Genomic DNA, 23,525 nt, shown 5'->3' with positions numbered 1-23,525 from the left:
CACTTCATGGAAAAAGAAAAAGAAAGTCTACGCACTCCTGACGGGAAGAAGTACTACGTTGTCTTTCGTTGGGAAGGGGATTCCTTAATCATCGACAAGAGCGATACCTTCCTCAATGAAAATCCTAGTGACACAGTGCGATTGCGTCCTAAAATCTGGTTTGGTCCTGAATTGGTCAGGAAACTCATGTGGGTGGAAAAGACGGGCATTGCCGATTACAAATTGAGTCATCACGTGATTAAATACTTCAAAGACGATGTGGTACCCACTTTCAAACTCGATTGGAAGGATCAAGGCAACGCTCATTCCACGAATTTTTGGAACATCACGGACGATGGATCCTTACAGCTCAGTCCCTACTGCAATTGGCGCTTCGACTATCTGGACGAGCTCTACGATCAGCACTATGGTGGTAACGTGACTGTCCCTGAGACGCTTCGAACTCCCCTGTATGTCTATTGCAACGTGGCGCAAAGTACCGTCATGGGGAATCAAGTCACCGATCTCTTGAGAGAAGTGCCGCACGATCCGAACCGCATGACCTTTGAACCCCACCACATCCAATATTTACCGGTGCGCAGCGACGTGTTTGACATTATCGAGACGCAGGTGGCCGAGAACGACGGAGCATTGGTGAACTTTCCTGAGGGAGTGACGACGGTCACTTTGCATTTTAAACATGACGGATTTTTACGTGAGTCTACCGAGCCACAGTAGCAAGACCGAGTATCCCGAGAACAAATCCAATCATTTCAAGATTCGACTCCCTCATCCTTTGAAAATGGAAGGCGCCAATTGGAAAGTGGGTCTCAGCAGTATCTCGTTACCAGACCCCAAGAGTCAAGTCCCTCCCTTGTTGCAAGGGGACGAGGTCATGTTTGAAGGGTATTGGTATGTGAGAGACACCATACAATTGCTAAATCGACACAATATCGATGGGGGTGATTTCAAGCCCGAACACCTTCGCGCGGACGATTTGTCGAATCTGACAGGAGTGGAGTTCATGAAGACCGTCAAGACCTTTTTTGACACAACCGTGATAGAAAAGAGGCTTCGAGCGGGTTACCTCTTCTCGGATCCAACCACCAAGAAAAGCAATCTGTTGAATTTCCGATTCGAAGGCGACGATTTTGTCTTCGATAACACGGATATCCACAGGAGGCTCTACAATGGTCATTCTTACCCCCAATTCTATGTCAACCTGGAACTGGGTATTGACATGGGATGGTTCAAGAAGAATGGTAGTAATGTGGAGATTGGTCCCAATCTGTCCATGGAACTGAACACCGAAGAACTGAAAGTGCCAGCGGCCGCTGACATCAACCCCAGAACAGGTGAACCCTATTGGGAATTGCACGGAAATGGCAAGAGAGTGAAGTTGACCACCTTCCTTAACTGGCGGTTCATCAACCTCAACACCTCGTTCAAGAACGTGACGGGCTCCACCTCGCGTTCGCTGATGGTGTATTCGGATGTGGGGACCAGCGGGGTGGTGGGGAATCAAGTCACGGATCTGTTACGAGAAGTCAATTACCAACGAGAAGGCAAAGGCTTCCAGTATTTTGAACCCCTCCATGTTCAATATATTCCGGTACGCAAAGATTACATCGACATTATCGAGACACAAGTCGCGGAGACCACTGGGGAATTGACGAAATTCGGAGCAGGCAATACCATCGTCACGCTACACTTCAAACAAGAATGAGAGGCGGCGCTTTGACGCGTTTCAAACCCGACGGTCAAATGGGACGAGGTTTCTTGCGAGACTTTTCGGGATCCAGTTTACGAGAAGGATGGCAAGGTTTAAAAAAGGGTGGACCCATGGGATTACCTAACATTGCAGGTGGTATTCGAGGCGTGAAGTCCGGCGGGAGACGAGCCATTAAACGCAAAGCCTTGAGCGAAATCAACCGAGCGGCCAAACGCAAGTTGGACGACATTTTTGGAAAATGAATATGAATCCCATTTATTCGAGACGCGTTCGACGCATTCCACCCATTGTCAGTGAGTTGACGCGAGGCAGAAGACTACAAAAAGGGGGTACCTTCTTACCCCACCGCAGACGAGGTCTAGACCCCACTTGGGTGCGGAGCGCTCTCAAGAGAAGACACCGACGAGGACCTAAACGACGACGATGACGGACATTGTCCCTCTCCCTGGTTCGGCGGGGGTCAAGAACCCCATGTTGAATTTGTTTCGGGTGCCGCCCACGGATCTGAGTATCTCGAGTTATCGGATGGTACCCGTACATCCTTTCACCACGGGCATCAACCCCATCGATTTTCAGATCGATCCTCAAGAAGATTACATCGATTTGTCACGCAGTTACTTCGAACTGGAATGGAAATTGCAGAAAGCAGCGGGAGGTGATGCCGTGGCCGCCGAAAACACCTTTTTGGTCAACAACATTGCCCACTCCCTGTTCAAACAGATCAGTGTGCGACTCAATGGGACGCTCATCAGTCCTCAGACGGACACCTACCATTACAAAGCCTACATCGAAACCTTACTGAATTTTGACAGAGACGATGGAGACACCATTTTGAGACCTCAAGGCTGGTTCAATCAGGTCGATGTGCCCGATACTTTGACAGCCACTCAACTGAATCTGGCACATGCCGATTTCAGAGCTTTACCCCCGGATAGACAAGACCTGGTGCGTGAACTCCGAGCCCAAGCCACTGGCACGGACAGTCAGACGCGCGTTTACAGTTTCGTTCCCCACATTGAAGTGTTTCACCTCAGCAAACTCTTGATACCCAATGTGCAGATTGGGATTCAGATGTACTTCAATTCACCGGCTGTGTGGAGTTGGAAAATGGAGGGTGCTGTGGCCTTCCGTATGGATTCACGAGACATCAAAGTGAAACTGTATCTTTGCCAAGTCAGACTTAACCCGTCTGTCTACCGAGAATTGATGAATGATATGGGTAGTGGAAGAAATGTGGTAAGCTATCCCACGGTCAGAAGCGAGATCCGGACCTACAACATCACGCAAAACGAGTTACACTATGAAATCACCAATCCGTTCCAGAACCGGCTACCCAACATGCTGGTGGTGGGATTGGTGGCTTCCACAGCCTTCAACGGGGCCGACGATGAGTATCCCTTCACCTTCCAGCAATTTAATCTGACCAGCATCAAACAATTGGTGAGAGGAGAAGCCTATCCCTATGAAGTCTTGGAATTGCTCCATACCAATGGAAGCAGAGACATGAGAGGCTATAGACAATTTCTACAAGCCACGGGAAGTTTGTGCAAGAGTAAAGGAAACATGGTGAGAGCCAAAGATTGGGGACGAGGGAAAGGATGCACGCTGTTTGTATTTGAGAACGCCGCCAACGGTTGCCTCAACAGTCCAGTGTTGAACCCCAAGCTGAGCGGTGAGTTGCGGTTGGTGTTCGACTTTGGAGCCGATCAAGGTGCCAACGTCACGGCCATCCTCTACGCCGAATTTGAAAATCTCTTGGAGATCAATAGCAACAAGACCGTGCAATACGACGTGTACCAAGTGTAATGGAAAAAGTCAGTTTGAACAATGTGCAGTTGGACGTGTTGGCTAGGAGTCAACCCAGTTTGAAACCCTATTTTTACGGTACGGTGCCTTGCGATCGTTTACCCGAGAAACCCCAGAAGAAAGGACCCGTGGGTTACATTGTCAACACGGACCCTCAAGGCCAACCGGGTCGGCATTGGATTGCGCTATGGACGTGTAATAACGTTTGCGAGATCATGGACAGTTACGCACTACCCTTGGACACCTACCTGACCACGGAACCTTTACAGAGGTGGTTGGATCACCATTGGAAGTTCAATGTCCACAACGGCAAGAGTTTGCAATCGCTGTACAGTCAGAGTTGCGGCGATTACGCGTTGATGTTTTTGATCGATCGATCCAAAGGACATGACATGAACACGTTTCTACGTCGTTTCAGTCCACACGATTACGTACAAAACGATCATAAAGTGGGACAAATGTTAAAAAAATTGATACATAAAGAGTTAAATTGGGAGCAAGTCTGCCGATGTGATTACGAGCAAGACACGTGTACATCTCGTTGCGGTGTAAGACATTTATTGTAATAAAAAATGTGAAGTCAAGTGTCAAGACAAGTGCGTGTTAACTCCCGCGCCCAGGACAGATAAACCTGTCTATCCGGACCTCACGCTTTTCCATAAGGGACCCATGCGGTTTATATATGAAACGCACTCCTTTTGTCTCATCCATATGGGACTCAACCATGGAACGACGTCAAGCCTTTCGATTCAACACGCCTTCCAGCATGATGGTAGTGGGTCCGTCGGGATCGGGGAAAACGGTGTTCACCACCCAATTATTGATGGACAATCTCGATCTGTTCGAGACCCCACCCAATAGCATTTATTACTGTTACGGTTCCTGGCAAGACGGATTCAAACCCCTGAAAGCGTATGGCGTGAAATTCCAGCACGGCATTCCCGACTCGGATCTCTTACCCATCTGGTTTCCCAAGGGCGGCTTACTGGTGATGGACGATTTGATGGAAGAAGGAGGGAACGACAAACGGGTCTTGGATCTCTTCACCAAAGATTCCCACCATCGCAACATCACAGTGATCTATTTATCGCAAGACATGTTTCCACCCGGTAAATTTTCCAAGAGCATCTCTAGAAATGCCCATTACATCGTGGGATTCAAGAACCCTCGAGATCAACTGGGGATGCGAAATTTATTGTTGCAAGCCTTTCCGTCGCGATGGCAGGATGTGCAAGAGACCTTTCGAAAGGTCACCGACCGTCCGTTTGGCTATCTCTTGTTGGATTTACACCCTAAAAGCCGCGACGATGAGCGGATTCTCAGTCATCTACTAAAAGAAGAGGGCTGCATGCGAATGCATCAGTTGAAGTGAAGATGCTGCGCAGTGAAGTCGAGTGGTTCCCGCGATTCCTAGCGATTTGCAAAAATCAATTGGACTACATGCATGAGCGCAATGTCGAGTGCGAACCCATGAGACAAATCTTGCAGTGCAGCGGTACACGCGAGGTACAAACCGTGTTAAACGCATATAACCAAGAGAATTTGACCGATCACATTCAATACAAACTGTTGTTGGCACGAAGATTGGTGGCTCGAGAAAAGAAATACACCGACCTTCTACAATGAGCACCTCTCCAGCTGGCGTGGGCACCTCGCCCAGTCTCATCGCTCAAGCTTTACCTTCCCCTCTTTCACCGCTGGAGGACATCGACTTGAGCTACGCTTACAACGACGACTTTTTGAGTCAGTACATTCAAAGTTTGAGTCCGGGCGTGGGTACGACCACTAGGTCACCCCTACGGAATACACCCCCTGCTGGCGCAGGCACCGCAGGACCCGTGGCTAGCAGTACGCCGCGACGTAGTCCCCGCCCCACAGGGAGTGTCGCAGGCGTTGGGGCGAGTCCTCCCCCAGCCCGAGCGGGGCCTTCGGGTCTGGATACGCGTCGAGACGTACCCGGACGAGCTCCGACACCGCCTGGACGGGGGTATCTGGCTCGTACGTTCACCGTGGGAACTGTTGGATTCAAGAGACCGGCTACCAGGGGTGGCAAGCAACCCAGACGGGGACGTGGTGGCAAGCAACCCAGACGGGGTCGAGGTGGTAGAGGTGGTGGAGGTGGTAGAGGTGGTAGAGGTGGTAGAGGCGGTAGAGGCGGTGCTGGAGGCGGTGGTGGTGGAGATGATGATGATGATGACGACGACGATGATGACGATGATGAAAGCAGTGCTGTTTCCACCCCCAGATCACGCATGGATCAAGACAGTTTACAACGTCAATTGCAAATGTTGTTGAACGATCAGCAACAAACGGCTCGAGGACGACGTATCGCCGGTATCACCACCACCAACACCATCACGACCACCTACAAAGACGGAGGAAGACCCCAAGTGAGCCGCAATTCGAGCAGTGTTTCGAACTGACTAACCATGACCATCGATGTGAGTTTACTCAACGGGGCTTACAGAAACAGTGTGGAAGAGGAATCCTTGTCGCGATTGGATGGATTGTACAAATATTATCATCGACAATGGTGGTATCGGAAACAAATGTTTTATCATTTCAAAACGTGGTTCTGTTTTCTCAATGGACTGGCTTTACTCATGATGGCCTTGAGCATGATCATCGGTGTGCTTTGGGAACAACATGTCATCGTGGCCATCTTGACCGCTTTAGGGACCTTGGTCAAGGGTTGGAACGATTTCAAGAATTTTTCCATCAAGATGGACATGAGTCGTTTTGCGTTCACTGCCCATGAAAAGACCTTGATCGAATTGAGAACCTACGTGCGCGGCTTTCCCTTGGACGAGTTCGAAGGCTTCCTGGTGAAATTGCAAACCATAGACGACACCATCACGGATTTGACCCAACCCATCAAGGACACCTACGTCAAACAGTATGACCTGAAATTTCGTTACATTCCTTACCAAAAAGAGCATAAATTAGACGATCCAAGTCCATGAGGGTTCATTGTTCACCATGAAACAGAAGGGAGGTAACCTACCTGCGTCCATGCTCACCACCGCTGGGCTCGCGCTCATGATGAGAAGACGACGTCGTAAGAAGAAACAGAAGGGCGGTGTCCTACCTTTGGCTGCGCTCGTGCCGGCCGGCATTGCCCTGGGTAAAGCCGTGGGTTTAGGGGCAGCTTCCGGTGCCGCCAGCTACGGCGCCAAACGAGCTTTGCAAGCCGTCACCAAGAAGAAGCGAAAGAAACGACAAGGCGGAGGCAACATCTTTGCCAGTGCAGCCAAAATGGGGTACAAATTGGGAAAGCGTAAGGATTACCAACGCATGGGTTTGACCGGTGCGGCTCAAAGCAGCTATCGTCATCGCAAACAACCTTGGCTCTATAAAAAGCGATGAGTGAAAAACCCCAAGTCATTCGTCACCACACCTATGACACCTCATGGATCTTCAGTTTCGAGGGCATCGCTATTTGGACAACGTCATAGCCGATTTGGAAAAACGCTACGGAAAACCTGGTAAAAAACGCCTCAACCGAGTGCTTTCAACATGGTCCGAAAAAAACAAGCAGTACCCGCCAGAAGAGTCGCTCTTCAACCGGCTCCAATGGCTGTCCTTGACACCGGTGAATTACCGACCACTGTCACCACGCGCAGGAAACGCAAGAGAGCTCCCACCCTTTCAGCCAAAGAAGATAGGAAAAGAAGAATGAAAAAGAGGCATTGGTACGAAGACAAGTTTGGAGATGTGAGCAAATTCACCAAGACTCGTAGAAAGAAAGCCAAGAAAAAACCCATCTGTTTCAATCGTAGAACCACCCTCTTGAGTTTATTGAAACGCATCCCAGCCGTCAAGACACCCTTGGCTAAGATGATAAAAGCGGGGTCTTGACTCCAACCCCCATTCAAAAACCATGACAAGACGCCGAGGTAAGCTGTCCAGGCTCTCCCGAGCCAAGATACTGCAACGAGGTGGAGACAAAGTGTTCGGGGCGGCGAACTGGTTCACCAAGCTTTTTGACAAACAGGTTCAAAAGCACAGACCCAAGTTGGAACGAGCCATTCGGAAAATACCCTTTCAATCTACCCTCAAACCCGTCAAGAAAAAACGCAAGACCCCGTTCCGTGTTCCCGCGGGTGTCAAAGTGGTGGAGTCGATTCAGGGCATAAAAGACTTTACCCCTTCCTACCGACTCAGAAAGAGACGATGAATCGATTACGGCGACAACGCCCGTTCTTGACCAGCATTCTCCAAGAAGCCAATCGTTTCAAACGTCAAGAGATGTTGGAACATGCCAACGCCGACCAGATCAACGCGGTCAGTGAAATGGTCTTGAATCTGTTGAAAAAGAGAATTCCCGTCGAGCCTCAGACGCTTCGAAAACTTCAACGCCATAAGAACGTGTTGCGCGAAGTGGGGAAGCGCAGAAATTCGCTGAAGAGGAGGCGTCAACATCTGTTGGCTCAAACAGGGAGTGGCTTCTGGAGAGGTTTGAATGAGTGTTACGAACATGTCGGGTCGAGACGCTGAGGGTTACCCCTTGCAGGGCATCGACGTGGTGCCTGAACGCGTGAGCGAGAACCGAAAACTAACCGAGATCAAAGACAACATGACCAAGCTCATTGGATTGTTACAAGAAGCCAATCGCAGGGAAGAACAACTCAAACTCGTTCAAGAGCGTCAGCATCGAAAATACAGAGCTCTCGAACAGGAATATTTGGCTTTAAAATACGGACACGGGTGTGACGATTGCATACGAGTCCAAGACGACGTGGAAGACGTGATCATTCCCTGCCAGACCTGTGCCAAACCCAACGAGACCGTCCAGAGTCTGCAATTGAAATTGGAAAAAGCCCGTCAAGAAGCAAGTTACTGGCAAGACTGTTTTGAAACCGCGTTGCAGTATGACGGAAGAGGTCATGATGGTACCGGTCAGTGAATTCGAACGTTTGCAAGATTACTACAAAGGACAGATTTCACAAAGCGCCCTGTTGAACAAAGCAGGGCGATTGGCCGCAGAAAAACAATTGATCTTGGGGAATCCCACCATTCCTGACGGGATTGCCGTCAAGATGGTCAAACCCTTGGCGCGTGAACAGACTCGATTGACCAAACGTATTCGTACGGGAGGTGTCCCGAAGGCTGGCGTGGGTGGTCCAGCACCGGATGAAGAAGCCCTGGACTCTCCATTGGAAAACTTATTGAAACAAGTCATTAAAGGTCAAACCCCCGCCAGGATCAAGCAAGAAGTAGTCACACCCGCGGGTCCGTCTGGGATCAAACCCCGTCGACTCTTACCCGAAACACCCAAGACTGTGAAAAAGGCTGCCTCCAGTGCTGGACCGAGTCGCATACCGCGACCCACGTCCAGCGCTAAGAAGCCTAAATCGGGTGGTTTGAAAAAAAGCGTGTTGAGCGGAGCCAAGAAAGGCTTTTTAAAGAGCATCGGTCTGGATCCTAAATCAATTGAAGACGACGACGACGAGGGTGGTTACAGTCCCAAGAAAGTCGCCAAGAAACCTAAGAAGCGCAAACCCACAGCGGCCGAACGCCTGAAGCCTTGGGAAGAGTGGAAAAACCCCAGCAAACGACGTCTCAGCTATGGCAAGAACTAGAGCCAACAGGACCAGGACTCGCAAAAAGCAACGCGGTTACGGTTTAGACATTCAGAAACTGTTGGGCAAGACGGGGATCGAATTTCATTGGCCAGGCTATCAGTATATGGGACCGGGCACCAAACTGAAAAAACGACTGGCCCGAGGAGATCCTGGCATCAATCGTTTGGACCGACTCGCCAAACAACACGACATCGATTACAGTCGTGCCAAGAATCTGCAGGACAAGTGGAAGGCTGACACCAAGATGATCAAGGCCATTGACAGGTTACCCGGTAGGAAGACCATGACGGAAAGGGTGGTGAAACGCATCATGCAAGCCAAGAAACGTTTGAAACTGTAACTTTATTGAATCATGTTGAAATTAAAAGATACATGTGTTTTGACTTATGGTTTCTTCTTATGAGCACGATTATAAATCATCCTGAAATTATTGTAGATCCCTTTCTCCACGCGCTCGTAAAAATAACTGCGGTTGGCAAGGGCCACTATGTTGGACGTACGCTCCTTCCCAAAGATAGAGGCAAAGCCTTGACACTCTGGGCACAGGGGGCAGCGACAGGTCTTGACCAGACAAGTCCGACCGACCACTTTCTCATCCTGGATGGCACACTCCAGCAAGTGATCCAAAAAGTGGTGAAAGGCATCCCCTTTCTGATCCCTCTCCACGCGCAGATCGTAGCGGGAACGCATCTCAGAGAGGTTGTTGTAGGTCAGACCCAGGGACAAGCGAGCCGCCACATCCTCCCACTCGCAGAACACGCTTTTCTTCAGAGGCACCCAAAAGACCAGACCCGTCAAAAAGACGCGATGACTGACGTGGCGTAGGGCGTTCAACCCGGGCACGTTACTAGCCACGCGTAGTTGATGGATCTCTTGTTGGGTCATGGGAATGCGCGAGACCACTTGATGTTTCAGGAAACACAGATCCACGAGATCCATGTCCTTCTCCGTGAAGTGATCCTTCTGTACGATTTGATTATGGGCACAGGTCTCAATGCGACATTTGGGACACACCAAGTGCGTTCCGTTGGGTGGTCTCGCTAGACAGGAGTTATGCACCCCCTCTTTGCAACATTCCAACATGAAGAGCTTTTCACCGTCTTTCATCTCAGAACTGGAGCACACTACACATTGGATCGAATGATCCACAGGATTAAAGGCAGCCATTTTGTTCTGCAAAAAACATTTTAATAACCATTTTAACCTTTTTTTACAAGTGGGACATGTGTCCATTCCCCTGGTGGGAAGACGCCCTATCAACTATCAACTATGAAATAAAAATGATTTGATATGATCAGAACGTTCAAAGGCCTGATTCAAATTAAACGCCAAAAAGGCCCTTCTCCGTTTACCTTGTAAATCCACATAATTACCATACCATTTAGCATCCATGCATCCACATGTCATCATTGAAGGTTTACACATAACAGAGCCTATCGCCCATCTTACTTTCAATTCATAAAACTTCCTAATCTCCTCACACAATTTCTTTCTTTTTTCTTTCTCAATCTCGTCCAAATACTCTTGTCTGATTTTCAAGTTCATAATTTTAGAGACAATGTGCCAGGGTAACAAATCCCAGTAACTTTCAACTTCTTGACTTAATTTCACTTTGGTCTTGATATCCATTGTCTAAGGAAAAAAGAGGGATAAATTTTGTTTGACTTCTTGCATGTACACTTGTTGCAAACAATTACCCATTAAGACCGTTCGACCGTTATAATACCCATACACTTTTTCGTGATAGACAAAGTCTGTGAGTGATAAAGTCTTAGCGTTCAACCAATTCACTTCATTACAAATAAAACACCGAAAAGGTTGACATCGCACGTGACCCAGACCCCAATCACGTTTGACGCGATGATACATTCGAATCATTTCACACAACTCTTTTTGTTGGTTCGACACGCTGTCCATTCGTTCCTGTCGCAGTCTCAAATCGAGAATGTACGCTTGAATTTCTGGTGGTAAATAATCCCAATAACTTGTCATTCTACAACACAACAAAAGCAGGTTCATTCAACATCTTACGTCTGGCTGACGTCACGTTACTTGCCGCTTGTTTCAAAGAGTAACCTAACAACACCCTATATTCGCGAAATTGTCCGTACACTCTCGAATGAAAAGCCTTACATAAACGACAATAGTGAGCCTCACATCTCAAATGACCTATTCTCCACTTCTCTTTCAAATAATGGTACAATTTCATTTCTTCGCACAATCCCTTTCGTGCTGACGTCAAGACATCCAATCGCTCCTGTCGCAGCTTCAAATCAATAATGTACGTTTGAATTTCAGGTGGTAAATAATCCCAATGACTGGTCATAGCTAAAAAACAAATGTTTATAGCCTTTAAGAGCACGGTTCACATTCATTCGCAACTCTTTCAAATGCATCTCCCTCAAAAAGCCTAACTGCTCCTCCGAGAACAAACAGTCAATGTCACGTAGCACCGCACCAATGAAACGAGACAGATTACGCAAGTCATTGTATAACAAACTCGCGCTATTTTCTTTCTCACGCTCCTTCCACTCATTCACCCACTGAGTCAAAGTAGTCATCTTACGACGGCATCGATTCAAGGTATTCATTTTTGCAATTCACTCCACTTGTATGAATCAAAACCACTCCGATGAAAACAATCGCAAAAATCAGCAACAGCAATTCCAAATCCAACTCCAAAGTAATCTTCACAAATGACAAAGTCACTTCAAGCTTCATCAAACTCACCTATTTCTTTAAATGGTGACAAACTTCAATCACCACAATACCAATCACAGTCAGCGCAAATAGGTCCACCTCCAAAGTAAGCTTCGCCAATGGTATACTCACTTCCAGCTTCATCAGTCGAATCACCACCGCCAAGGCGTCCCATTTTTATACACGCGGAATCAAGACACGTGACGTGACGTCACCAGAGGGGGGATGGGGGGTACCCCCCCACTCCTACGTCATTAAAAAAAGCGGGAACCACTACTCTATAAAACGTGGTTCCCTACCGCTCATGCTTCGATGGTCTAGTGGTGAAGACGTCGCGTTGTGGCCGCGAAGACTCAGGTTCGATTCCTGGTCGGGGCAATTTTTCACGTGTTGAAAAAGTACTTTTTTACTATTGGTGGACTCACACCATTAAAACCAATGTGACTTTGCTCCTCCCATCAGTCTCACCATGTTTCGCTTCCCGAGAGACGATTTCGACCTGGACGATGAAGAAGACAACGCCCTCTTAGCCCAACATTTGGATGACATTGAACAAGGCTTTGATTTTCTCTTAACGCCTCACTTGGACCGACGCGTTCGCCATTTAGGCGTCCGACACCGAAATTACGTGGGACGGTTAATGCAACGCGGTGGTGCTGCTCCTCTCTCCACCAACCAACGACAAATCTTACCGCGTCAAATCGAACGAGCCCTCCAACGCGCCATACGAGACCAAATCATCCAAGATCCCGAAGTCGATCGCAACGATCACTTTCTCATCAACATCAATTCCAACCGATTGAGACACTCTTATCACTCAGCTCGCATGCGTGTCCGAGAATGGATGGATAATGATCTCAGAGCCCAAGAAATCATGCAACAAATTTCCAAGATGTTAAACTCCAACGAACAGTTCCGATTGGATGACACCTTCTCGTTACACATTTCACATATCCGAGATCCCGGACGAGGTAGCGGGAAACAGCGGCTTCGCAAAGCCAGCTTAGCCCTCGACAAGCTACTTGATCTCAAAAAGTGCGTCATCCAAATCAACAATGACGATGAACTCTGTTGTGCAAGGGCCCTGGTCACCATGCAAGCCTACTGCGACCTAGGCAGTCGACATCCCCACTACGTCAACCTACGACGAGGTAAACCCGCTCAAGCCAGAAAGGCCAAGGCACTCCATCAAGCTGCGGGTGTCCCCGAAGGACCTTGCGGCATCACCGAACTCCACACCTTCCAACGCCATCTCACCGATTATCAGATCGTGGTGCTTTCCCTGGATCATAATTATCAAATCATTTTCAAAGGTCCACCACGTGAGAAACGAGTCATCCTCATCAAAGTGGGTGACCATTACCACGGTTGCAATTCCATTTCCGCCTTCATAGGACAAAATAACTTTTGCATCGAGTGCGAGAAAAGCTACCAGACCGATGACATCCATCATCACCCCTGCCGCGGTAAGAAATGTCCCGCCTGCTGTCAAACCCAGTGTGAAGATTATCGTCGCGCCAGCGACACCACACACACCTGCCCTCGTTGTCACCGCGCCTTCTTCGGAGAACAGTGCTTGTCTAATCATCACACTTACTCCAAGATGGACGGCACCAAAGCCAATGCCGCCAAAAAAATTAAAAATGTCTGCAGTTCCCTACGCAAGTGTCCTCGGTGCAACAGATTACTCCGACCTCGCGAAATGGAAACGCGTCACGTGTGCGGCACCGCCGAATGTCCCTCCTGCAAGGAGTATCACAATCTCTACCAACACCAATGCTTCATTCAGAATCCCACCAAGTTAGAAGAAAAGCGCAAATTACTGAAATCCAGAAAACGCAAAGCGGACGGTTCGCAGAGCGTACAGACCAAAGACCATCTCTTCGTCTACTGGGACAGCGAAACCATGCAAGACACGGGTGTCCACGTCCCCAACCTAGTGTGCGCCGCCACCTCCAACTGCCAGGAACTCTTTCACTTTGAAGGCACCACCTGCATTCGAGATTTCCTGGATTGGCTGAGAGCTTTGGCGCAGGATTGTACCCTCACCGTCCTAGCCCACAATTCCCAAGGGTTCGATTCTTACTTGATACTGAATGAACTCTACCAACAATACGTGGTGCCCGAACAAGTGGTCAACGGCGCCAAGATTATGTCTTTGTCCATCAATGCAGGAGACATTGTTTTCAAAGATTCTCTCTGCTTCTTTCAAATGCCACTGGCCAATTTTCCCAAAGCCTTCGGACTGGTTGAACAAAAGAAAGGGTTCTTCCCCCATTTCTTCAACACCCCCGACCATCAGGATTACGTGGGACCTCTACCCGACAAAGACCATTACGACCCCCAAGGCATGTCCACTGAACGCGCCCAAGAGTTCGAACGCTGGTATGCTCAACAACTCGCCGAGCCCGACTTGATCTTCGATTTCCAAGCTGAACTCGTGGCCTACTGCGAATCCGACGTACTGCTCCTCAAAGGGGCCTGCGAAGTGTTCTGCCAAGAATTCGAAGCCATCAGCGGCTTCAATCCTCTCCAACGCTGTCTCACCATCGCCTCCGCCTGCAATCTCTTCTACCGCACCAAACACATGCCAGAACGCACCCTCGCTTCGGAACCCATCAGTGGATGGCATAGGCAAGGCAAACTGCATTCCCTCGCGTCCCTGGAATGGTTGACCTACATGAACCGACAACCCGATCGCCACATTCGACACGCCCTTAACGGAGGGGAACACGTGATCCTACGCGGAGACAAAACCTTCTTCGTGGACGGGTACGATGAAGTCACTCGTACCGTGTATGAATTTCACGGTTGCTTCTGGCACGGGTGTCCCAAGTGTTACCCGGACCGCGACCGCACGCGTCACAAAATGTGCGATCAGACCATGCGCGACGTTTACGAAGCCACTCAACTCAAAGAAGCGAGTCTCTTGGCCGCGGGCTACCATGTCGTGGTCATGTGGCAATGCGAATGGAACCAACTCAAACAAGAGGATGAATACCTGCGGAGCCTGGTCAAATCTTTCGACCTGGTCCCCAGACTCAAACCCAGAGACGCGTTCTACGGCGGTCGCACCAATGCCATCAAACTTTACCATCAAGTGGAACAGGGAGAAACGGTGCAGTACCTGGATTTCACCTCCCTCTACCCCTGGACCAACAAAAACTGTCCCTACCCCGTGGGTCATCCTGCCATCATCAGTCAACCCGAAGGCACCGACATCTCCAGTTACTTTGGTCTGGTCAAATGCAAGATCCTACCACCCTTTGGGTTGTATCATCCCGTCTTACCCCACCGCAGTGGGGGTAAACTCACCTTTCCACTGTGCAGAACGTGCATGGAAACCGAGCAACCCAAACCGTTGACCGAACGCAGTCATCGCTGCGTCCACAACGAGCAAGAGCGATGCCTGGTGGGTACGTGGCCCACCCCAGAATTGCAAGAAGCCCTTCATCAAGGGTACATTATCCAATACGTTTACGAAATTTGGCACTTCCCACGCAATTCCAACGACTTGTTCTCTTCCTACGTGAACACCTTTCTCAAGATCAAGCAAGAAGCCAGCGGCTGGCCCGATTGGGTGGGTGACGATGCGACCAAACGTCAGCAGTACCTCGACGACTACCTGGCCAAAGAAGGCATTCAACTCGAGGTCGACCAAATTCAAAAAAATCCCGGTCGGCGGTCTCTGGCCAAAATGATGCTCAACAGCTTCTGGGGCAAGTACGGGCAACAAGGGAACAAGAGTCAAGTCGAAGCCATTTCGTCCCACGCCAGGCTTCACACCCTCCTGATTGATGACAGTCAAGAAATTCAAACCCTTCGTGTCATGAACGATGAGATGATCGAATTGGTGTACAAACACGTTCAAGACGAAGAAGCCGTTCAAGTCAACATCAACATTTTCGTGGCCTGCTTCACCACCTGCTGGGCCAGACTCAAACTCTACCGAGAAGGACTCAGTCGACTCCAACCCCAACAAGTCCTGTACTTCGACACGGATTCCATCATCTTCTCGCATCGAGAAGGGCAACCCATGCCACCCTTAGGCGATCATCTCGGTCAATTCACCAGCGAATTGAAACCAGGTACTCACATCGTGGAGTTTGCGGCCGCTGGCCCCAAGAATTACGGTTACCGAACCAACGACGGTAAAGTCGAATGCAAGGTACGCGGTTTCACCCTCAACACACGTGGGCAAGCCCAATTGAACTTTGACCTGTTAAAAGAAAACGTCATCCAGGAAGTCACCGAACCCCGCGAAGAACCACGGGAAATCAGCGTACACAATCCACACAAGATTAAACGCAATGTTCAAACCAAAACATTAGAAACGGTCGAAGAAACCAAACGATACAAAGTCGTCTTCGACAAACGCGTCGTGGATCCCGACACTTTCCTCTCGTATCCTTACGGATACACCCGAGCCCACATCGACAATACCGACATGGATAATGTCAATCATTTACTAGAATTGTAAATAAAAAATTTGAAAACGGATCACGTGGTCTGTCGTCACTTCCGGTCCCCAGCCCCTCACGTCCTGGCGTCCAACCCCGCGCGGTCCCCTTTTGACCGAGCTCGCCCCAGACCTCGCTAAAAAGCATTAGTGCAACCGCTGACCTGAGCCGAAAATCCTGCACGCTGATTGGTCCAGACGCGTCACGTGTCCCAAATAACGCGCTCTGATTGGTTGGGTCTCAAACCGCTCCCCTATACTACTAACTAGGACCCCTGCCGATGTTCTACGGTTCAACCGTAGAACATCGGCAGGGGTCCATGATTTCAGATCCTCATGAATCTCGTAGTGTTTTACAATTATTTTATGTCCAAAGCTATTCACCATTGTTCATCATTGCTAACAGCTCTTTCTATAAAACGTTTTACCATTAAAGCAGCTAACTCTAAAGTTCCAATAAACCAAAGCTAGGGATGTAAACTTTAAAAATATATATTAACCTACAGATAAAGTCGAACCCCGTTTTCTCAGACAACGTCGGGAGCACTCTAAGTGTTGATATAATCCAGGCGTCTCTCTTAAGCTGGTCAAGTTAACAGAAGATGTTGGAGCTAAGAGCTAAAATCAATTTCCTTCATCTCCAGGTGTCCGTATTAAGCGGTCATTCGTAAAGTGGGGTTTAACTGTAGCACTGTAGCTAACAAATACTGTTATTGAGTATAAGGAAAATACAAACTTTAAGGCTAATAGTGACTCAGTAAGTTCATTGAAGCAATTTTCATTATACTACATATTTTCCAGTACATGACTGACCGTCAATAACCTGCTAATCCCTAAAACAAACTTGCTATAAAAACATCATAAAGATAATTAAATGTCAGAATATAGGAATCATTTTAGAAACGATATGTTTCTTTAAATTAAGAATTAAGCAATTAATTAAAAAAGTGGTTTTATTACTTTCTTATTTTGAATTGCTAGTGACTCTACTAATTAATGTACGCAGTTGTAGAGCAAACAAACAAACGGTTTCTTTTCCTAAAAACTAATTCAGACAATACAACTTAATAGATGTAGTTATTCATCCCATCCATCTGCAAGAGACGCATTTGTTTTTGTCACCCACCCACCCGTTCCACCCGTTAAAATAAATTTTTAATCAAACAACGGGGCTAAGTTAACTCTCCGTCCCCTCCACCCTGCTTTCCAAACTTGTACTGAAAGTTTCCATTCCTGTCGTAAACTTCAAGACAATGTTCGTCTCGGTCTGACACTATGAGATATCTATCACACTGAACACAGTGGATAGGAAAAGTAAAAGAACCCTGCCCACCTATCTTCGTTAGAAACTTGCCATCAGGAGAAAAGATCTTAATCAGTTTGTTGCCTGTATCAGCAACAATGATATTTCCATCTCTGTCTACAGATAAACCTCAAGGATCCGAAAGCTGACTATCAAGGCTTCCTTTTCCACCAAACATACCCACGTATTCACCCTTCCCACTGAAAATCTGGATCCTATGGTTACTCTGGTCTACTACGAAAATATTTCCATTTTTATGAAAAGTTATTCCCGCTGGATCCTTAAATTCGCCCACTTTCTTACCTTCCCGAAAAAAAGATCTTAAGTATTTCCCATCACTATCAAAGGCTTGAACTCTGGTTCAAACTATCAGTTACAGCTATCTCGTCCCTGGCATTCACTGCCACCCCCCAGGGATGCTTAAACATTCCGACAGACGAACCTTCTTTTCCAAAAGAAAAAGCAAGTCTTGAATGAGATAATTTCACATCAATAGAAAAAGGACTATCAAGAACGTGTTTCCCGTTTACCTTCACGGTCACTCTGTATCTGCCTTGATCTTTGGGTGAATAGGTGATTTTGTAGCTTCCATCCTTATTAACCGCGCGGCCATGGGCCGAGCGCAGTTCATGTTCTACCCGAGCTTTATTTTTTTTAACCGCGCGGCCATGGGCCGAGCGCGTTTCATGTTCTACCCGTGGTTTATTTTTTTAACCGCGCGGCCATGGGCCGAGCGCGGTTCATGGTTTGCCCGTGGTTTATTTTATTTTTTTTTTATATTTGTTTTTTTTTTAGTTTTGTCGGTGACCAGACCCAAACTTCCACTCGGCCAAATTTTGAATGACGCAACCTGTGATGTTTACTCGCCAAAAGCTGTTGAAACATTAATACAAGGACAATGTTACGGATATTGTTTTCTTTACTTTGGTTAAAATATATTTTCTTTTGGTTTTATTGAAGCGTTGGATTCGAAGGGAAATAATAAATACGCTAAAAAAAGGCGTTACGTCAGCCATGGAATGCGCTGATGTTGCAGCTTTCACTTTCGCTACCTGACGAATAAGATCGAAAGAAAGCTGTTGTTAATAGTGTTATTATCGTATCGTTCATATCGTTCATCCCCATACACATCCCGAAGAAAGTTCCAGATTAAGATCATTACGTCATCGGAGATTTCACAACGGCTACGACTGATGGTGCAATAATAGAGTTTGTGTTGATCAAGTGATGTGATGTCTACAGTAACAAAAGAATCATCAAGGACTGCTTTGGAATGTGCACTGCGTTGCGACTGTAGTGGTAAGCAAACAGTTAAATTTTAAAAGCGCAGTTATAAGACCTAACAGATCTTCTGTTTTTTTTTTTTGTCGGTGACCAGACGCAGACCTCCGCTCGGACAAATTTCGAGTCTCGCAACGTGTGGTTTGTTCGCCAAAAGCTCTTAAAACATTAATACACGGACAATTTTACGGATATTGTTTTCTTTGATGTGGGTAAAATATATTTTCTTTTGGTTTTATCGAAGCGTTGGATTAAAAAAATAATAACCACGCTAAAAAAAGTATTACGTCAGCCATCGAATGCGTTGACGTTGCAGCTTTCACTTTCCGTAGGTGACAAATAAGATCGCGTTTACTTTGCAAGGTTATTTCGGCAGAAGCGACGGTCATTAATTTATTTGTAGTTTTGCTAGTATTTCTTGTGGATTAGGCAAATGAAGTAAATTCTTTGGCTGTTTCATCGCAGCGAGCTCATAGATCGGAAGGAAAATTAAATATTTGCAAGCCAAGCAAAGACCATGGCAGAACATGCAACGATTACGTCATTGGTAGGGAAATAACCACCGTACTAAAGATAGCCAAGGATAACGGAAGTCTTGAATTATGTGACTCGTGTGACTACTTTGCTAGCCCTTTACTAGTGGAAAACACCAATTAAATTTAATCGTGACTTTTAAGAAAGAAAGCTGTTGTTAATAGTGTTATTATCGTATCGTTTATATCGTTCATGTCCATACATATCCCAAAGAAAGTTCCAGATTAAGATCATTACTTCATCGGAGATTTCACAACGGCTACGACTGACAATGCAGTGATAGAGTCTGTTGATCAAGTGATGTGATGTCTACAGTAACAAAAGAATCATCAAGAACTGCTTTGGAATGTGCAGTGCGTTTTGACTGTAGTGCTAAGCAAACACTTAAATTTTAAAAGCGCGGTTATAAGATCTAACAGATCTTCTTGTTGTCATTTATTCGCACTTCCGTTGCGCATTCTCGTCCTTCTTCGTCCCAGATCTCTACCGTTACACGGTCATGTTTATTGTAACACTGCTCTCCCTCTGCGTTTCTTGTGGTCAGAACAAACTGTGCTTCAACTCCAACAGTTCCTTCTTCAAGTCCTTTGCCCTCAGCGACAGACTGACTAGCTTCAGTTTGCTGCAGTATTTTCAGTGTTCCAATTTCTTCGGTGTTGACAGTTTTCAACACCTTTGGATTTGGCACGAAATCCAACGTCGGAAGATCTTTCAGGTCACGCTCAGTTGGCTTAGTAGTTTGATCAACTCCCTCCAAGATTGTTTGTAATGACTTTTTCACTTGAGCGACTTCAGCGTTTGCACTTCGTGTCAAAACTTTCTCAGCTTTATCCAACGATGATTTGATCACCTCTATTTGATGCTCAATCTCGGTCTTTTGCGTTGTTAGACTTTCGAGTGATTTCTTTGTTTGGTCTTCCACTGCTGCAAAAATAGTTTGCTTCTTCGCTTCAATATTGGCAATTAAATTGCCAACAGTCCTCTGAACGTCTGTTAGTCCACACGCCCAACAACGACAAATTACAACAGAGCATCTAACTTTTTAATACGCACTCGTAGCGTTTCTCGCCATCTTGGATTACATTCTTCTTTTTCTAGTGCCAGTCCCCTATCGTTCTATAATAACTAGTTCCAGTTCTCTACATTTTGCCCTCTCTGGAAAAAGATGTTGTCCTCAACATGAACGAATAGACAATAGTCTCTTCTAGGTTATCTCATATAACAGTTCTTTGTACACTTGTATCTCATCCTGGGGTGAACAAAAGTATTCTGGTTGATCAGGCCAGAAAAACAGCGTAGGTTGCACTCAGGTGTCACTGTTCTATCTTTGGGGCAATATTACTTTCCAATGCCTAACGCCTTTATCTCTAACACGATTTGACTTCCTTGTACAAAGAATATTCCGAGATAGAGAAAAAAAAAATTCTCTTAATGAAAGGAGATTGAACCTCTACACACAAACAAAACATTGTACGAAATTATACAATACCAAAAGGAAACATTTAACAGTCTTATCTAGGATGAACGTAGCCTCAATAGGTGCAAATCAGTTCCTTTCTTCTCACGTTAATTTCTAAGGGTCTGCTAATAACACCACATATGCACAGGGTACATCGGCTGTGATGATACTGGAAAAGGTGCAAAATAGCTATAGGGCTGCAGAACAGGTTGTAGCATCCATGATACTGTGGCAGGTTGCCACAACTGCTGTGGGTACGATACTCTGACGCCTTGATCTCCTGCTGTAGAACTGGTTTGAAAGGAGGGTCATCCTAAGAGGTGGTCTGCTCATACGTTGTGACTGTCTAAGGGGTAAGCTATCTGCAGCCTCATCATCTACTGTACCAACTGGTTGCTCTGGGTCTTCTTCTTCTCCCTCTTAGTCTGGGCTATCAACTTGACAAGGGTCAATGTCCTCTTCAACTACATGTGACTCTGGAACAATGCCACAATGATCCTCACATTGATTTCTTGTAGACTGGTAAAGTTCTTGGAGCTTATCAGGTGTGAGGCTAAGAATGTCCTCATCAGTAGTTCCGGTTGTCTCCTCTTGTGAAGCCTGCTGTCTGTTGGCCCTCCTAGATACTGTACGGCGACTCTTTGATGACTTAAGTGGGGTCTCAACTGGCAAGTAAGAACATGGTAATAGCATGTTGCGATGGAGAACTTTTGACTTTCCATTTCCACTCTCTGGCTTTACTTCATAAACTGGCATATCCTTCCACTTCTGAGTTACCAGATAGATTTCTTGCTCCCAGTAAGGTCGTAACTTTCCCGGGCCACCACGCTCAGTCATGTTTCGTACAAGAACACGATCTCCTTCACACAGCGCAGTGTGTCTGACTTTCTTGTCATACCGTTGTTTCCCCACGTCTGCACTTTTCTTTGCATGGGCAGAGGCCAAATCATAAGCTTCTTTCATTGCTCGTCGCCAATTTCTGACATATTCAGGATATGTAGAAAATCCCTCTGGAGGTTTCAAGCCAAACATTAAGTCAATAGGTAGTCTCGGGTTTCTACCAAACAGTAGATAGAAAGGTGAAAATCCAGTAGAGTCATGCCGGGTACAGTTGTATGCATGAACTACCTTATTGAGATGGTCACGCCAGCGGGATTTCTGTTTCTCCGGTAAGGCTCTCAGCATGGATAAAAGCGTCCGGTTGAACCTTTCGACCTGCCCATTACCCTGCGGGTGATACGGTGTTGTCCGTAAATGTTTAATCCCACTGAGTTTCTCAAGGTTGTAGAAGAGCTTGTTTTCGAACTCTCCACCCTGGTCATGATGGATGGTTTCTGGGAATCCAAATCTCATGATAAAGTCATTATATAATTTATCAGCAGCAGTCTTCGCAGACTTATCACGGGTAGCATACGCTTGAGCAAATCTGGTGTAGTGATCCATGATCACCAATATGTACTGGTTTCCGCCCGAGCTTGGTTCGAGATGAACAAAATCCATGGAAACAAGTTGGAAAGGTGCTGTAGAAACAATAGGTTGAAGTGGTGCATTAACGTGAGTCCCAGGTTTTCGTTGCTTTAGGCAATGGCGCACTTTCGTGACATAATGGGTAATGTCTGCCCTCATAAACGGCCAATAGAAACGTTCTCTAGCTAGTTCCACTACTCTGTCTGTACCCAGGTGCCCCATGTTTTCGTGTAGTTCTTCATACACCCTTCTGTGGTATTTCTTGGGTAAGACCATTCGGTCTCTAGATCCAGATTTGTGGCAAAGAATTCCATCTTCAGCAATGAGCAGTTTGTTCCATTCATGTAAGAGCTGTCGTACAATAGCTGACTCTTCCTGTCTCTCCTGATAGGTCGGACGGCTTCCGACTTGCATAAAGTGCAAAACACGACCGATTGTGGGATCTTCTTGTTGAGCTGCGATAAGTTCACTAGGTAGCATAGTTGGAATGTTAACACACTCTTCCTTTAAGATATCAGGCACTGCTATAAGTGATGACAACCAAGCGGTCTGAACAGTGTTAGTGTCACGGATTGAGGAAGTGACAGCATCCAGAACATCTTGACTAGCTACTTCTGAACAACTTTCCATATAGTTCTCAAAGCTGACTGGCATTCGGGACAGGGTGTCAGCATCCGCATTGGCTTTTCCTGGTCGATACTTGATTTCAAAGAGGAAATCGGCCAATTCATTAATCCACCGCAAACCTGTGGCATTGAGCTTTGCTGATGTTAGAATGTATGTAAAGGGTTGTTATCCGTGAAAACAGTAAACTTTGGAGAGTAATAAAGGTAATCACGGAAATGGTCAGCCACTGCCCATTTTAGAGCCAGAAACTCAAGCTTGCCTGCATGAAGGTGGTACTTCTTTTCAGCTGGTGACAGTGCTCGTGACCCCATCATGGTTTTGGTACAACACTGCCCCAAGACCGTCTTTACTTGCATCAGTTTGTAGAGTGAATGGTTTTGAGAAATCTGGGTAAGCCATAACAGGTGAATGACTGAGGTGTCTCACTAACTCTTGAAGGGCGAGTTGCTGTTCCCTACCCCAACAGGTTGGTGTCTTTGAGGGTGGTTGACCATCCTACCCAGTGCTAGTTAAGAGATCATAAATTGGTTTTGCAATTCTGGCAAAGTTCTTAATGTACCTTCGATAGTAACTTAATATTCCGGCAAGCTGTC

General features: G+C 46.8%; 5 protein-coding genes and 1 non-coding gene across 6 annotated transcripts; all 6 read left to right on the top strand.

The window, feature by feature from the left end:
* Nucleotides 1-1,495: 1,495 nt before the first annotated feature.
* Nucleotides 1,496-2,902, top strand: LOC145469281 (uncharacterized; the record flags this gene model as incomplete). Its single annotated transcript, XM_081452963.1, has 1 exon — nt 1,496-2,902. A coding segment is annotated over exon 1 (768 nt), but the record flags the coding sequence as incomplete, so codon positions are not given.
* Nucleotides 2,903-2,917: 15 nt separating this feature from the next.
* LOC145470301 (uncharacterized protein F54H12.2-like) lies at nt 2,918-3,632 on the top strand. The gene has a single exon (XM_081454127.1). It carries the CDS (start codon nt 2,918-2,920, stop codon nt 3,515-3,517), a length of 600 nt encoding a protein of 199 aa, XP_081310253.1. The 3' UTR covers nt 3,518-3,632.
* Nucleotides 3,633-4,151: 519 nt separating this feature from the next.
* On the top strand, nt 4,152-5,481 carry LOC145470764 (uncharacterized). Its single transcript, XM_081454596.1, has one exon. It carries the CDS (start codon nt 4,200-4,202, stop codon nt 4,887-4,889), a length of 690 nt encoding a protein of 229 aa, XP_081310722.1. The 5' UTR covers nt 4,152-4,199; the 3' UTR covers nt 4,890-5,481.
* A 6,317-nt stretch (nt 5,482-11,798) lies between these two features.
* On the top strand, nt 11,799-15,390 carry LOC145469280 (uncharacterized). Its single transcript, XM_081452961.1, has 3 exons — nt 11,799-11,908; nt 12,265-15,218; nt 15,350-15,390. Exons 1-3 carry the CDS (start codon nt 11,799-11,801, stop codon nt 15,388-15,390), a joined length of 3,105 nt encoding a protein of 1,034 aa, XP_081309087.1.
* Trnah-gug (transfer RNA histidin (anticodon GUG)) lies at nt 12,109-12,180 on the top strand. The gene has a single exon. It is a non-coding gene; the product is annotated as a tRNA-His (tRNA).
* On the top strand, nt 15,275-16,310 carry LOC145470776 (uncharacterized). The gene has a single exon (XM_081454610.1). The coding sequence runs from the start codon at nt 15,500-15,502 to the stop codon at nt 16,280-16,282; it is 783 nt and encodes a 260-aa protein (XP_081310736.1). The 5' UTR covers nt 15,275-15,499; the 3' UTR covers nt 16,283-16,310.
* Nucleotides 16,311-23,525: the final 7,215 nt, after the last annotated feature.

The sequence above is a fragment of the Orbicella franksi genome, chromosome 15 (assembly GCF_964199315.1).
Source record: "Orbicella franksi chromosome 15, jaOrbFran1.1, whole genome shotgun sequence".
Lineage (NCBI taxonomy): Eukaryota > Metazoa > Cnidaria > Anthozoa > Scleractinia > Merulinidae > Orbicella > Orbicella franksi.
Note: the sequence above shows the minus strand (reverse complement) of the source record. Positions and strands in the feature narration are given on the sequence as shown.